The sequence below is a fragment of the Vombatus ursinus genome, unplaced genomic scaffold (genome assembly GCF_900497805.2).
Source record: "Vombatus ursinus unplaced genomic scaffold, bare-nosed wombat genome assembly UNPS02015255.1, whole genome shotgun sequence".
NCBI lineage: Eukaryota > Metazoa > Chordata > Mammalia > Diprotodontia > Vombatidae > Vombatus > Vombatus ursinus.
This window is the reverse complement of record NW_020955033.1, coordinates 36527151-36544175: the sequence shown is the minus strand read 5'-3', so window position 1 is coordinate 36544175 and position 17025 is coordinate 36527151. Positions and strand designations below refer to the sequence as shown.

Here is a 17025-nt window from a genome sequence, read left to right as displayed (position 1 = left end):
AAAAAAAAAAAAGAAAGAAAAAAATCAGTAAACCAATCAATACATTGGAAAAGTCCAAAAAAAAAAAAAACTATATGAAAACTATAAACAGTTTGGTAGGAAATAAGCTTAGATGAGCATTTTAGGTCAAATATAATAAGCTCTAAATGGATATTCCAATAATCCAGTGTATTTGTTATCTCATGGATATGGATAATCTCTCTAACAAGGCAGATAACAGCCCACTGAAGCCTGGCAATACTATGTAACTCTTGGCCTCGTTCTCTCAAAAGTTTTCTGTATTGTTTGTTTACACACATTGTGTAATGTGTAACACCCACAGTCTTGGAGAAAGTGGTTTGGAAGGATGCTCTCATATCTATTCTTTCGAGTCATATTTGTTCTTTATAATTTTGCAACATTCACTTTTGATTTCTCTTTTGTGCGAGTTGTTCTTTCCATCTACATTATTGTAGCTATGTATGTTGTTTTCTTGGCTATACTTATTCCACTCTGCATCAGTTCACGTAGGTCTTTCCACTTTTTTTTTGTATTCATCATTTCTTATAAGACGGTAACATTCCATTAGATTCATGTAAAAGACATATATATATATGTATATATATGTTTTATCTTTTGTAATTGTCTCTAAGTCCCTTTTTTGGTTCAAACTACATCTCCCCATAGCTGTGAGAGGTATATAATCTGCTTCTCTTCTAATTTTTTAAATAATATGATCTTTAATATAAAGATTATATATCCATTTAGAATACAATGTGGAACATGGTGTAGTGCTGGTCTATATTTAACTTCTGCCATATTTTTTTCCAGTTTTTCCTGCAGGCTAAAAAAAATCAAATAGGGAGTTCTTTCCTAAGTAATTTAAATTTTCCATTTAAAAAAAAAGGTTACTGAGTTCCATTGTTTCTGATTCTGCCTTGCCTATTCTGTTCCATAAAGGTACCTATTTAACCAGGACCAGATGGTTTTTGATGACTGTTGCTTTATTATATAGTTTAAGGCCTAGAAGTGTTATTCCTCATTTGTCTCTGTATCTTTTCATCATTTTCCTTGATACTCTAGATATTTTCTTTTTCCAAATTAATTGTTATTATTCTATCAAATTCTGTAAGGTACTTTTTAAATAATTTGATTAGAATAGTATTAAAGTGCAAATTAACTTTGGACTTTTTTGTCATTTTTATTATTTTAGCCCAGCCCAGTATTAAAGTGCAAATTAATTTTGGATTTTTTTGTCATTTTTATTATTTTAGCCCAGCCCAGCCGTGAGCACTGAATATTTCTCCAGCTATTTAAGTTGTTCTTTATTTCTTTAAGGAATACTTTGTAATTGAATATATACAAATCTTTTTTGTGCTTTAGTGCACTGATTCTCAGATACCTGATGTATTTTTTAGTAATTTGGAAGAATTGCCCTTTTTAAAAAAATATTTTTAACATTTAAAAAGAAATTTGAATTCCAAATTCTCTTCCTCCAACCCCTATGCTATCCACTGAGAAGGGAAACAAAATGATATCAATTATACATATAAAATCATGCAAAACATATTTCCATATTTGCCATATCACAAAAAGCAAGAAAAATAAAGTGAGAAAATTTGTATTTCAATTTGTACTCAGAGTTCATCAATTCTCTCTGGCAGTGGTTAGCATTTGCTCATCATGAGTCCTTTGGAATTGTCTTAGATCACTGTATTGTTCAGAGGACTCAAGTCTTTCACAGTTGATCATCATCACTACATTGCTGTTTCTGTATACAATGATCTGGCTCTTCTCATTTCAGTTTGCATCAGCTCATAGAGGTCTTGGTATGTTTTTTCTGAACCTCCCTGCCCCTCCTGGCCATTTCTCACAGCACAATAGTACTCCACTACAACCATATGCCACAACTTGTTCAGTCATTCCCCAACTGATAAGCCTCCCCGTGATTTCCAATTCTTTGCCACCACAAAAAGAATTGCTATAAATATTTTTGTACATAGAGGTCCTTTTCCTTTTATCTCTTTAGATGTAGTAGTGGTATTGCTGGGTTAAAGGGTATGCACAGTTTTATAGCCTTTTGGGCATGGTTCCAAATTGCTCTCCAGAATGACTGGACCAGTTCACAACTCCACCAACAGTTTATAAGTATGCCAATTTTCCCTCATCCCTTACAGCATTTGTCATTTCTGATAGGTGTGAGGTGATATCTCAAGAGTTGTTTTAATTTTCATTGCTCTAATCAATAGTGATTTACAGCATTTTTCATATGACTATAAATAGCTTTGACTTCTTTTTCTGAAATCTGCCTGTTCATATCCTTTGACAGTTCATCAATTGGACAATGGCTCTTATTTTTATAAATTTGATTCAGTTCTCTAAATATTTGAGAAATAAGGACTTTATCAGAGAAATTTGCCCCTCACCCTTTTTATATCACTTGTCTACGGTACCTTTTAGCAACATAACCTTTTCCTGATAATCTCTTTTAATTAGATTAATTTTTGCTTTTGCTTTGTCTGAGATCATGATTGCTATTCCTTACTTGTATACTTCAGCTGAAGCATAATATATTCTGCTCCAGCTTTTAATTTTAACTCTGTGTCTTTCTGTTTCCAGTGTGTCTCTTGTAAATGACATATTGTTGGATTCTAGTTTCTGATCCATTCTGCTATAAAACTCATTTTATGGGTGAGCTCATCCCATTCATACTCACAGTTGATTACTGTGTTATTTCCCTCCATCCCATTTTCTTCTGCTTATCTTTCTCTCTTTTTATCATGTCCTTTCTCAAAAGTCTGTTTTGCTTCTGACCACTGCCTCCCTTAATCCATCGTCCCTTTTATCATTATAATCCACCTCCCCTTATTTTTTATTCCCTTTCCTATTCCTCTATTAGTTAAGATGGATTTCTACATCCAACTCAGTGTATGTGTGTGTATTGGTTCTTTGAACCAATTCTGATAAGAGTGAGTTTCAAGCATTACCCTCCACTCCCACCCCAGTTTCCCCTCCACTATAAAAATTTTTCCTTCTATACCTCTTTTATGTGAGGAAAATTTCCCCATTTTACCTCTCCCTTCCCCCTCCTCCAAGTACACCCCTTTCTCACTCCATTTTTTTTTTTTGGTTAGGCAAGGGGGTTAAGTGACTTGCCCAGGATCACACAGCTAGTAAGTGTTATGTGTCTGAGGCCGGATTCGAACTCAGGTCCCCATGAATCCAGGGCCAGTACTCTGTCCATCATGCCACCTAGCTGCCCCCTCACTCCATTTTTTAAAAAGAGATCATCCCAACATAACTGACTCACATCTATTCCCTCTGTCTATATAGACTCCTTCTAACTGCCCTAATGATAAAGTTTTTAGGAGTTACACGTATCATCTTCCCACATAGGAATGTTTCCTTTATGAATTTAGATGCTAAGGCATTGGGGTATATACAATTTAATATTGATATTGGTTTGCTGTCTATGGTTCCTTTCAGCATTATGCAGTCTCCTTGTTTATCCCTTTTTATATTTTGATTTTTTGATAGCATGATTGCATCTTCTGCTTTCCTGGATTTGCTTGGTACATAGTAAAAAAAATTTTCTCTAGCCCTTCATTTTTATTCTGTGTATGTCTTCCATTTTAAAAATGTGTTTCTTGTAAGCAAAGGATTTGGGGGTTGTGTTTTCTTATCCAATCTGTTACTTTTAAATTTTATTTGATTGTTTAAACCACTTACATTTAAAGGCATTTTCTCTGGCTGTTCTTCATGCCTGGAATGCTCTCCCTCCTCATCTCTGCTTCCTGGCTTTCCTCAAGTTCCAACTAAAATCTTACCTTCTACAGGAAGGATTTTCTAATTCCTCTTAATTCTAGTGCCCTTCCTCTGTTGATTATTTTTTATTTATCCCATACATAACCTTGTTCGTATACATGTTTTCATGTTGTCTCCCCAGTAGAATGTAAGCTTGAGAGCAGGGGCTGTCTTTTGCCTTTCTTTGCATCACCAGCACTTAGCCTAATGCCTGGCACATGACAAGTGCCTAATAAATGCTTACTGATGGAATGAAAATTATGACTTAGGTTTATATTTTTCATTTACCTCTAATGTTAACAATAATTTGTCTCTAAAACAAATAAATGATAGAAACAATTATTTTCTCTTCTGTTGTAAACACAGTACTATGTCTTCTCAATTTAATTACCTTAAACTTTTTTAAGGTGGTCCTATTTTCACCAGCTCTCTTCTCTTTCCCTTTCCCCCCTCAGTTACTCCTTTCCCTGGTTTTGAAGTTTTACTGATTAGTTCCTTTATCTTTCTGGCTTTTATTTAAGACTTCCTCTATTTTTCTTTTTGGTTAGTCAAGTAGAATCCCCTTTCCTCTCTTATTCTTAAATATTTTTTGTTCCTTAGCTTTTAAAATGTCATTTTCTGAGCCATTTCCTTCTTTATTCTATTATGTATCTTCCCTTCCTATCCTAGGTTTTTATTTTTTGATTTATGGTGCTTATACTTATATGGTCCTTTAATTTCCACATTTCTCAAGGAACTAGAACTTTTGAGGTACCTACTTCGGGTTCTCTTCAAAACAGTTTTTATTATTGCCTAGCAAATCTTGTCCCCTGCCCTTTTTCTGTTGTGTCTCACTCTTAGAAATACCAATTTCTTTAAGGATAGAGTAGATAGAAGTATTGACTCAAGGTAGGAATTTTTGTCATTTTCTGTGCTTTTTTTGGGGGGGTGGGGAAGATTTCCTTCTTATTTTCCTCACAATTTCTCACCTCTTTCTTTCTCTTCTAGACTTTTATTCTTTGATCCATGGGACTTATATTTATTTATTTCTTCTTTAGTCCCTGTATTCCCCATGGAATTAATAATTTTAAGGTACTTACTTTGGATTCTTTCTTCTAAAAAGTTCATTATATTGCTTTGTCCCATGACTCTGCTTTTTTTTCTGTTGTGCATCACTCTCAGAAATAACAATAAATGTAGGTGACAGAATATTTCCCCATAATAGGACTCTTCCTATGTTCCCTGATTGTGCAGTTCAGCATGGATCTTTGTCCTTTCTCTGGTCACATTTTCTTCAGACTGTTTTCCCTAGTTTCCTGACTCCTCTCTCCTCTGGGTGTCAGTTGCTCCCAGGAGCCCCAATTCCCCTTCTTCTGGGGCAGAATGAGCCATCTCTAAGCATCAAACTGCTCCAGATAATACTCACTATAAGGTTTTCACCTCCCTTTATGGAATCTTTCTTCTCCTATAGGACCATTCATCAGTGGTACCCCACCCCTATTACTGAAACAAAGTATCCCTTTTTCTATCCCCCTTTTGCTTCCTCATCCACTCTCCTCTAGGCTACTTTTCTTCCTGTCATGCTACTGGAGTTATTTTTCCCTTTGTTGTTAGCCTTTGACTACATTAGGATATATCTTCTTTTTATGTTCCCTCCCATTTTGTAATTTAGTCCCACTAAAAAACCTCACTGATTCACCTACTGGGGTGTTGTGAGGTTTAATTCATGTTTCAGGCCTGTTTCCCAGTCAGTACTTCTATTTGCCTTTCCTTTCATCTGTCTTTCCTCTTCTATAAAGAAATCTCTCAACAGTATTTCTGCTGCTATCTTTTGTTGTCCTTGGTTGCTGTATTTATTTATCCTTGTATTTCTTTTGTCTTGGATGTCTGAGAAGTAAATATTCTCTTTGGGTCTGGATCTCTAAGAATATTCTGAATGGCGCTTTATTATTGAACATCTATATTTTTTCATTTATGGTTAAGTTCAGATTTGCAAGGCACGTCACCTTGGGCTGCATCTGAGTTTGACCGCTCCTTGAAACACATTATTCCATTACCTTTTGTGTTTTTTTGGTGAATGATTAATGGTTTTGTGCTATTTTAATTTCCTTTCCTTAATATCTGGAGGTCTTCTGGTTGCTTACAGAAGTTGTTTCTCAATGGAATTATTTAAATTAATGAGTATATTTCTTGAAGTTTGTGGTCTTGAGTTTTTTTCTGAAGGTGATTGTCTGTTTGTTTTTTTGACTGGCACTTCTGTGTTCAGAAGTTCCAGTCAGTTTTCTTATATTATTTCTTACATTATCCTGTTTAAGTTTGTTGACTTGTCATATTCTTCCATGAGGCCTTTCTTCCTTCAATATCATTATGTTTTGCTTGTATGGAGAGTATGCCTTCTTTAAAGTTATTGCTTTTTGTTTCTCTTCTTTCAGACTGTCCCTCACTTCTGGGTATTTGCATTCTCAATTAGTTATCCTTTCAATGAATTCATTGGTTAGACTTGCCACTGTGGATTCAAGTTTTTCAATTCTGCCAATTATTTCTGCTTTGCAGGCCAAACATTCTACTCTCAGAATTCTTATTTTTCTTTTAAACCATTCAGGAAGAATATGCTGTGGCAGTGGTGCTGATGAAATAAGCATTTATATAGTACCTACTTTGTGCCAGGCACTGTGTGAAGTACTTTACACTTAATATCTCTTTGATTCTCACAACTCTGAGAAGTAGGTGCTATTATTATCATTTCAATTTTACAGATGAAGAAACTGAAGCAGATGGTGACTTACCCAGAGTCACATAATTACTAAGTTTCTGAGGCCAAATTTGAACTTAGGTCTTCCTGACTCTAGGCTGAGTACTCTATCCACTGAGTCAACTAGCTGCTTCAGCAGCTCATAATGCCACTCTCTTCTCAAAATACACAGCACTGAACAGATAACTAAATGCAATCAAGTCCTATCACTTTTCCCTCTCCATTTCTGAGATTAATTCCTTATCCATTTTCAATGTATGTGTTAAATGTGTGGCCTGAAATACTAACTCAATGGAATGGCATGACAATCCAACAGAATGCCATAATCTGCCCAGAAAGGCATTTTTCACATACTACCACCAGGCTTGCCCCAGACTGTTCCAGGACACTGCAGCATCCTGCTCAGGAACACAACACCTCCTGCTCATGCCTGTCACAAGGTGGGCTTTCAAATGCCTCCTAGGACACAATAACACAACAGATTGGGCAGCTGAAGTCTCTATTGACACTGAGAGGGTCAATCTTGAAATTCTAATTCTTGCAGTAGACTTCGCTGTTATATTGCCTGGATTCAGAAGCTAGCATGTGTCCATTCCCCCTTTCTTTCCTCATTCCTGTGAATACTCACTTACAGAAGAACAAATCTCTCTCATTCCTATTCACCTCAACTTTACCCCTTCGACTCTCTAGATCTGCTTGCCCTTTTCACTGTGCCCTCTAGTAACCTGTTTCATAATTAACAAGCTTTCTCTCATTTTATACCATTTATTTTCTTGCTTTTTCCATCTTATGGCACTTCCTGAGTCCTGGCTCCCTCCAGATGACACTGAATCCCTGGACACCCTTTTCAAGACTGGCTGTACTTTAACTCATACTTCTGATTCACTCATCATGTTAGAGGTATCAGAATATTTCTTGTTCCCCACTGCTACTTCTAGACTCCTTTTCTCACCATCACTCCACCACCTCTCTTCCTTTGAGGATCATGCAATCCATTTTTATCATCCAATCCAGACTCTGACAGCTATTACCTACAGAACATTCTCTCTCCTTTGTCAATGAGTTCAGTGCTTGGCTCAGTCTTCTTCTCCATCCCAAATCTTGCTTATACTAAGAGACTTAAACATTTATAATGATAAACCCTCAAGCACCCTAATTTCACATTTCTATAGTTTTCACAAGTCCCATGACCTATTCCTCAATTTCAGCTTACTTCCACACAGAGATGGTCATACTCTTGATCTTGGCATCACTCACAGGTGTTCTACCTCCACATAGTATGAATTCTGAAATTCCTTCATCCAATTTAAAACTTTTGTCATTCCATCTCTCTTTTTGCCTTTCTCTTTCTAAATTTAGTTTTTTGTCCTCATCATGACCGCTAGTCACTCCATCCTTCAGTACTTTTCCAGGCCATCACTCCTGTTCTGGGTATATTCTCTTCCCTTGTCAGTATCAAATTCCCTTCTGGATTTTCCAGATTCTACTCTTAGAACCTCCTACCTGCTTGATACGTCTCAGTCTCACTTGCTGAATCTTTAATTACGCCAGGCTCATTAAACATGGATGTTCCCCAAGGTTCTAACATAGGTCCTCTTCTCCTTCTGTACTATCTCACTTGGTGATCACATCGGTTCCCAGAGGTTTAATTATCACATCTATGGTGATGACTCTAAGATTTCCCATCTTAGCCTCTCTCCCAAGGTCCATGCATTAGCAATAGCCAATGGGACACAGATATCCTATAATATAGGCACCTCAAACTCAACAGATCCACATTAAAACTGATTATCTTTCTCCCCCAAATCACCATTCTTCCAAATTTCCCCATAACTGTAAAAGGAACCACTACTATGGTTTTCGTCACTTGTGTTTGGAATGTTGGTGGTCTCCTGCACTCCTCTTCTTGTTTACCACCTACATCCAATCAATTGCCAAATATTGTAAGTTCTTTCTCAATAATGTTTCATATGTTCTATGCCATATCCATGCCAATTTCATATGTTCCCTTCTTTCTACTTGCACATCTACTATTCTAAGTTCATGCTTTATCAGTTGTTATTATTCAGCTATTTCAATTGTGTCAGACTCTTCATGACTCCATTTGGGATTTTCTTGGCAAAGATATGAGAGTAGTTTGCCATTTCTTCCTCCAGTTCATTTTACAGATGAGGAAACTGAGGCAAACCCTAATTAAGTAACTTGCTGAGTGTCACACAACTAGTGTCTGAGGCCATATTCAAACTCAGAAAGATGAGTCTTCCTGACTTTGGACCCAGCACTCTATGCACTGAGCTACTTAGTTGCCCCCTTATTACTGCTTGCCTCAATTATTGCATGAGGCTTCTAACCAGACTTCTTGTCTCAAGTCTTTCCCTATTCCATGACATCCTCCATAGCAGAGGTATCAAACTTCCTGCAGACCTGGAGTTTTTCCAAGTGAGGCCAGAACTAGATTAAAATGTAATTAGGAAATCTTTTAACAAAACAAAAATAGAAAACCCATGTGGTTTTCTAAGTCAATATGCGGTCAGTAGACATCCATTTCTATTTGAGTTTGACATCACTGCTCCAAATCATTGCCAAATGGATTTTCCTAAAGTGTAGGTCTGATTATGTCACCCCCATACTCAAACTCCAACGTCCTCCTATTAGCTCTAGGACAAAATATAAACTCCTTTATTTGGTATTTAAACTTTTAAAACTACCTGATCCCTTTCTTCCTTTCCAGTCTTCTCATATAATACTACTTTCCATGTACTCTGTGGTCTAGACGAACTGGCCTACTTGTTCTTCCTTACACATGATGATTCATCTCCTGTCTCTGTGCATTTGCACTGGCTGTTTCTCATGCCTGAATTCCTCTCCCAATTACCCTTCCTTGCCCTGTTTAGAATCTCTGGCTTCCTTTAAGAGTCAGCTTAAGAGCCACTGCCTATAGGCCTTTCCATATCCCCCTATCTGTTAGTGCCTTCCCCTCAAAGGCTACCTCCCACTTTCTCTTTATTTCTATTTTACGTATGTTATGTATGTGTTGTCTTCCCTATTAAAATATAAGCTCTGTAAGGGCAGGTACTTTTTTTTTTTAAGCAAAATCTTTATTTGATTTGGTATAAAAATGTCCATGGAAAGTAGAAAGCATGTGTTTTATGCAGAGAGTGGCTACTTATTTTCCTCCCAAACTCCTTTTTTCAGGGTTCCACTCAGTACAGGCCTAAGATAAAAAGATTATAAGGGCCAGAAATAGGAAGATCATAAAGAAAGCAAACAAGGCCAGAATCTAGTGTCCAGCCTGGTTAAGCTGAATTTCTTGGATGGGAGAATATGAGTGACTTTTCGCTACAGGGATTGCTTTTGCTTTCTCTTTCATTCCCTAATATATAGCATAATTTCTGACACATAGTAGGCATTTGATAAATCCTTGCTGATTTAACTTGAATGGTGCATTATTAGTTTTTAATGAACGTTGCCTGCTTTAGTCTCTCTTGGTTTTCTTGTTTTGGCAACTGATTAGTCGAATTTCTGTAAAAATTGCTATAATTGGAATCAATGTCCTTTATTCCATCTTCTCTTTTTTTTTCAGGGTTATTTAAATAGTTTTGGGTAGAACTGTTTAATTGCAAGCTGTATTTTTTTCTTATTTTTCTTTTTCTTTCATATCTTTACAATTTGTTTATTTTTTTCTTTCTTTGGTTTGCAATGTTGACTTTTCTTTTAACAAGTCAGTGATCCAACTATACACAGACATAATTTTCATATTGTATAGTAACATGTAATTTCCTGGCTATTAAAATACATTAAATTTCATTTGGTGAGAATGTTATATAGTGTCTTCCATACACAGCATCTCTTTTCCTGAAGGAAGCTTGTTATATATAAGATTTTAATTTCTGTGTAGTCAAAAGGTCATTGGCTTCTCTCATCCCTGATTCCTGAACCATATTTTCCAACACATTTTCCACTCTTTTCACTTACAGAATTAGAACTATTCTACTAGGTAATTGCCTACTGATCTATCTCCTAGAGAACAGACTTCTGAGGAAATGAAGTGCTGAACAAAAAACTCTGTGTGAATGTTAACATAGTGTAATGATAGCATTTTCAGTTCTTTGTCACCACAAAAAAGTGCTGCTATAAATATTTTTGTACAAATAAGTCCTTTTCCTTTTCCTTTGGTCTCTTTGGGATACAGATCTAGTAGTAGTGGTATTGCTAGGTCAAAAGGTATGCACAGTTTTATAACCTTTTGGAGATAGTTACAAATTGTTCTCCAGAATGGTTAGACTAGTGTCCCAATTTGACCATATCCCCTCCAGCATTTGTCGTTTTCCTTTTCTGTGATGTCAGCCAGTCTGACAGGTGTGAGGTGGTATCAGAGTTGATTTAATTTGCATTTCTCCAGTCAGTAGTGATTTAGAGTATTTTTTCATGTGGCTACTGATATCTTCTTTTGAAAACTGTTCGTTCATATCCTTTGACCATTCATCAACTGGGAAACGGCTTTTGTTTTTATAAATTTGGCCCAGTTCCCTACTTATTTGAGAAATGAGACCTTTATCAGAGAAACTTGATGTAAAATATTTCTTCCTAGTTTTCTGTTTTCCTTCTAATTTTGGCTTTGTTAGTTTTGTTTGTGCAAAAGCTTTTTAATTTTATATAATCAAAATTATTCATTTTACTTCCTGTGACCCTCTTTATCTCTTGTTTGGTCATAAACTCTTCCCTTATCCATAGATCTGATAGGTACATATTTCCATGCTCCCCTATAATACTTTTTATGTCTAAATAAATATCTATTTTTACCTTATCTTGTTATATGGTGTGAGATGTTCATCTGTGCCCAGTTTCTTCCAAACTGCTTTCTGGTTTTCCCAGCAATTTTTGTCAAATGTTAAGTTTTACCTCCAAAGTTTGGATCTTTAGGTTTATTAAACATTAGATTACTATGGTCACTTACTACTGTGTATTGTGTACCTAATCTATTCCAATGATTGACCACTCTATTTATTAGCCAGTGCCAGACTGTTTTGATGATTGCTGAATGTTGCCCTATTCTAAAGAATTTTAATCCTCTAATTTAGAAATGTATGTTGATACTGCCAGAATTTGTTTTTAAAGTAATTAAATAAATCCAGCAAGACTATATGAATATAACTATAAAACACTCTTTGCAGAAATAAAAACAGACCTAAACAATTGGAGAAACATTAATTTCTTACAGGCAGGTCACATCAATACAAAAATTACAATCTAAATGATTATCTAAACTAAATTACTTATTCAATTCTATACTGCCAAAAGAATATGTTATAGAGCTAGAAAAAAGAATAATAAAATTTACATGGAGATATAAAAGTCCAATAATCTCAAGAATAATAATGAAAAAAGTGGGAAGTAAGGGGTCTCTAAAGTACCAGATCTCAAACCATACTTCAAATCAATAATCATTAAATAGTTTGGTATTGCTTAAAAAAAGAAGGCTGACCAGTGGAGCTGATTTGTTATACATAGTATCGTAGAGTTTGATAAACCTAAAGATGATAGTTTTGGGAGAAATTTTCACTACCTGACAAAAATTGTTGGGAAAACTTGATGGCAGTTTGGCAGAAATTAAAGTTAGACCAACACTTCATATACACACACACATCAAGGTTAAGTTCCAAACTGACATATGACCTAGACATAAAAGTTCACATCATAAACAAATTAAAAGACTAAGGAAAAAAATAACCTTTTAGATCTATAGGTAGGGGAAGAATTCACAACTAATCTAGTGATGGAGAGGATCATACAAAATAACACAGAAAATTTTGATTGCTAAAAATTTAAGTTTTTCCACAAATAAATTTAATGTAAGAAACACTTGAAGATAAATGGGGAAAAAATATTTCCAAAAAGTTTCTCTGATAAAGGTATCATTTCCAAGATATAAAAGCAAATAATAGAATTTTCTAAGACTATTCTTCAATGGTCATGAAGTCAATGAACTGACAATTTTTAAACGAAAAAATTAAAACTATGGATAATTATATAAGATGATGTTCCAAATAACTAATAACTTAGAGAAAGAAATGAAAATTACAGTAACTCTGAGATTCTACCTCACACCTATCAGATTGGCAAAGATGATTAAAGAGGAAAATGACAAATACTGGAGGGATGTGGGAAAACAGGTAAATTTAGAGCATTGTTGATAGAGCTGTGAATTGGCCCAGTAATTCTGAAAAGTAATCTGGAACTATTCCTAGAAAGTTACCAAATTTTGTATAATCTTTGACCCAGCTATGCTACTACTAGGCCTATACCCCAAAGAAATCAAAGAAAGAGGAAAAGGATCTATGTGTACAAAAATATTTAAAGCAAGTCTTTTCAGGTAAGCCCAAAACTGGAAACTAGGGCAGTGTCCTATTGGATAGTGGCTAAACAAATTGTGCATAGGGATGTAACACAATAGTATTATGTCATAAGAAATGATGAAATAGACAATTTCAGAGAAAACTGGGAAGACCTTTATGAACTGATGAAAAGCAGAGTTATGCATTAATAACAACATGATAGAGAAAAGTAACTTTGAAAGATGTTAGAACTCTATTAATACAATGATAAACCAGGAGTCCAAGAGTGAAGATAAAACACAAAAACACACCACCGGCCCCCTGACAGAGAGGTGACAAATCTGAAATGCAGAACGAGACATGCATTTTCAGACATGACTGGTGGGGGAATTTGTTTTGCTGTACCTATTCAGGTATGGATTGAGGGATTTGTTTTTTAGTTTAGTTTTTATTTTTTAAATTTGCTCAATGGGAGGTAGGGTGGAAGGGAAATGAAGAAAGGACACTATCATAAGAAAAAAACTTGTTTCTTAAAAAATAAAAATAATAAATTATTAAAAACCCAAAAGCATTATAAAAGGTGGGTGGGAGGGGAAGGACCTAATGGCACAAAAATATTCATAGCTGCTCTCCACAGAGTCCCATCACCACTCCCCACCCTGCAACAAAACCTGAAAACAACCTCTACGTCCAACAGCTGGAGAAGAGCTGAATAAGTTATTATGTAGTAATGCAATGGAATAATACGGTGCCCTAGAAGTAGGAAGTATATATTGGTTCTGGAAACAGAAGGCCTGGGTTCCAATATATAGACTGTTTTGAACACTGCATTGTTTAACATTTATTATGGAATATGATATTGTTATCTATCTTTAAAATCACAGTGAAAATTTACCATACTCAACATGTATACATACAATGAAGATAATACCATATCCAGTATTTTGCTATTAAATATACATGAAATACTAAAAAAAAAATTCTTTTCTAAATTTTAGGCACAAGTATTTTGAGGGTTCTCTGTATCAATTTTCAAAGAAGAAAATCTCTCTAGAAAATGGGCAATGACATTCTTTTACTAAAAAGATTTCTCTTTTATGTAGAAATCTCATCTGCTAGAGTTTTAGGATTTGGGCATAAAATTCTTTGGAAGCCTAGAATTTATGGTATTTATGATACTTATGAAAATCCAATCACCAGTACAAATGGGTCTTAATTATTTTATGATTATCACTAGGATTCTGAAAACATTAAAACAAAAATACTGAAAAACTTTAAATTGTCAGATTGAATAGTTATTTCATAAAGAGGATATTCCAATTCAAAAAAGTATGTAAAGAAGAATTAAGCAACCAATACAGGAGTTGCAAGAATTATTTTCTGGGCTAAATATGACCCTTGGAATTTTGGGTTAACTATTGTCTGTATACTTACATCTCTGTGCCCACTACTAGCTGAATCATGGAGTGGTGTATCATCATCTAATCCTTGTGTGTTAACATCTGCTCCAGCTGCTATGAGGATCTTAGCAACATCATAGTATCCAACATTACAAGCTTCATGTAGTGGTGTCCAACCTAAAGTTTGAATATTAAATTAACATTAAGCCACTATGTATGAAAATAATACAAAATATATGAACACAAGCATATAATAACATATAGTGCTTTAAAGTTTGGAAAACATTTTGCATATATTATTATAACCCTGTGAGGCAGGTACTCTTATTATCTCCATTTTACAGATGAGGAAACTGAAGCTAATTGAGGTTAAAAGATTTACTTATAGCTATTAAGTATCTGAGATAAGATTTAAATTCAGGCCTTCCTGACTTGAAATTCTGTACCTTGATGCCTGCACACACATATATATATCATACATATATGTATATGTGTGTATATACAAAGACATACATACAGACCTCATACTGCATACATCTACTTTTTTCTGTGTTTTCTTAAATCAGCATAACCAAGAAAAATATAGAATAACATAGAAAAAGCTAACTGAAAATACTATCACATGTCAACATTATTTCATGTAAAACTTTAGAAAGATTCATTTATGTAGGTAAATGATCATAGTCTGTATTAATTTCCTAGGCTAAAAATCTTTTTTTTTTAACTAGGAAATGCCAATTACTCAAAAATTTCTAAATAAAAACCTTGACCATTTTAAACTTAGTATAAGGAAAAAAAACCAGTTTAAAGTAAATAAACTGAGAGGATACTTGCAAGAACAGTGAAATGAAGCAGAAAGGTAGATTAAAACCTCTTTCATTTAAATTTTATAATATATTTAGCTTGGGCTATCTTTGGAACATAAACTTCTTTTAAGTAAGACAAACTCTGCTTGGAAGAAATGACAATGAACCAAATTAATTTTTTACATAGAGGGACAGTGTTGCATAGTGGATTAAGAGGCAGCCCTGAAGCCAGGAGAACCTGGTTTGAAATCCCACTGGACATTCATTAACAAGTGACCACGGATGGACGTTGAAGCACTCATCAGGGAGTCAAGCCTTTCTCTAAGCCTAGCCAATCTCCATCACTTCACTGAATTTCCTCACTGCGAGTTCTTTATACCAGTGAAATCACAGGTCCTGGCAAAAGAAATTATTCACTTAGACTTAGGTAGGGCTGATATTTACCTCGCTCTATGTGAAGGTTTTGCTAAGAAGTTACTGAGTATAAATGAAATGTCACGGGGATTATCAAACCTACTTAAACTCCCACCTTCCTCAAGTAATTTAAAATGCAAAGAATCCTGCTACACATAAGTTTTATCCAGTCATTAAAAAAGGTCTATCTGGACCTCTGTTTAAAGACTTTTTGTTTATTATTAGCTTAAATTAGCATTTTAAAGGAACAAAAATGCCTTTCTTTGAAATAAGAGTTGATTCTCTCCTAAACAGAATAGACTGAGATTTCACAACTCTTTTAAAATTGCTGTTTATACTAGAAACTAAAATACACACCACTAATTCATGTGAACAATGTCAAATAAAATATTTTTTTTTAACTTCAAGGTATTTACATTTTATGGTAGGGGCAGGAGCTTATATATTTTACATAGAGAAGTGTGAAAAATACACACATACACATGCGCACACACACACACACACACATACACACACATTATCTCTGGTAGGGGAGAGGGGTTTGGGAATAGCAAGGATATTAGCCACTTGAGAGATCAGGGCAGGCCTCTTACAGAAAAGAGCACTTGGACTGAGTCTTGAAGGAAGCTAGGAATTCTAATAGAGGTGAAGAGACAGGGAATCCTAGGTACAGGGATAAGTCTGTGCAAAAGGCATGTCAGTTAATCAGTAAACATTTATTAAGTGTCTACTATGTGCCATGTTCTGGGGATACAAAGAAAGATCAATGACAGTCCTTGTTCTCAAGAAGCTCACAGCCTAATGAGGAAGAAGATGATATGATGTATGTTGGGAACAGTAAGCAGGCCAGTTTGGCTGGAAAGTAAAGTTTGTGAAGATATCCCATAAATGGGGCTAGAGACTTGTTTTGAAGAATTTTAAATACAAAGCCATAGAGGAATTTGCATTTTATCTTAGAGGTCCAGACTATGTACACACAGGTATGTGCAAATATAACAGTGTATATGTGTGTGTGTGTGTGTGTATGTATATGTGTATGTATGTGTATATATATATTTATATGAATTCTTCCCAGTAAAATGTAAGCTTCTTGAGAGCAAGAACTGTTTCATTTTTGTCTTTAATCTCCAGTGCCTAACACAGTACTTGGCACACAGGAGCTTAATAATTACTTATTACTGATATTACTAATTATTGTCCTATATGGGGTCTTGACCCACAGTTTAAAAAGTGCTGAAGGGGTCGCAAGTGGAAAAAGTTTAAGAAGCCCTGGATAGACTATGGAATGCATAGGATAGAACTTATGTATGTATAGTGTGTTTATTTGAGGTTTGCTGTAGGAACAAGAGAGTGCACATATATAAGTGCATAATTGCATCTTCTACTCCCTCCTAACAAAGAGCAATAGGCAAAATCTAAGGCAAGGGAGAAGACACACTAGGATCAGTTTTTCTCAATGCCGATCTTGGGCAAACTCTTGTCCTTTCTTGTCCTTCCTACCCCCTCCACACTTGCTTTTGATCCTATCTAGCATAGCAACTAACCCTGTGAACTGT

The 17025-nt window shown here is 35.1% G+C and overlaps 1 protein-coding gene across 3 annotated transcripts in view; it reads right to left on the bottom strand.

The window, feature by feature from the left end:
- The window catches only part of LOC114031787 (ankyrin repeat domain-containing protein 12-like), a 190167-nt gene that overhangs the window by 49099 nt on the left and 124043 nt on the right, over positions 1-17025 (bottom strand). For all 3 annotated transcript variants that reach the window (XM_027846908.1, XM_027846910.1, XM_027846909.1), the window contains one exon: positions 14284-14426. In XM_027846908.1, coding sequence (XP_027702709.1) covers positions 14284-14426 — 143 coding nt within the window. The remainder of the gene's footprint in view (positions 1-14283; positions 14427-17025) is intronic.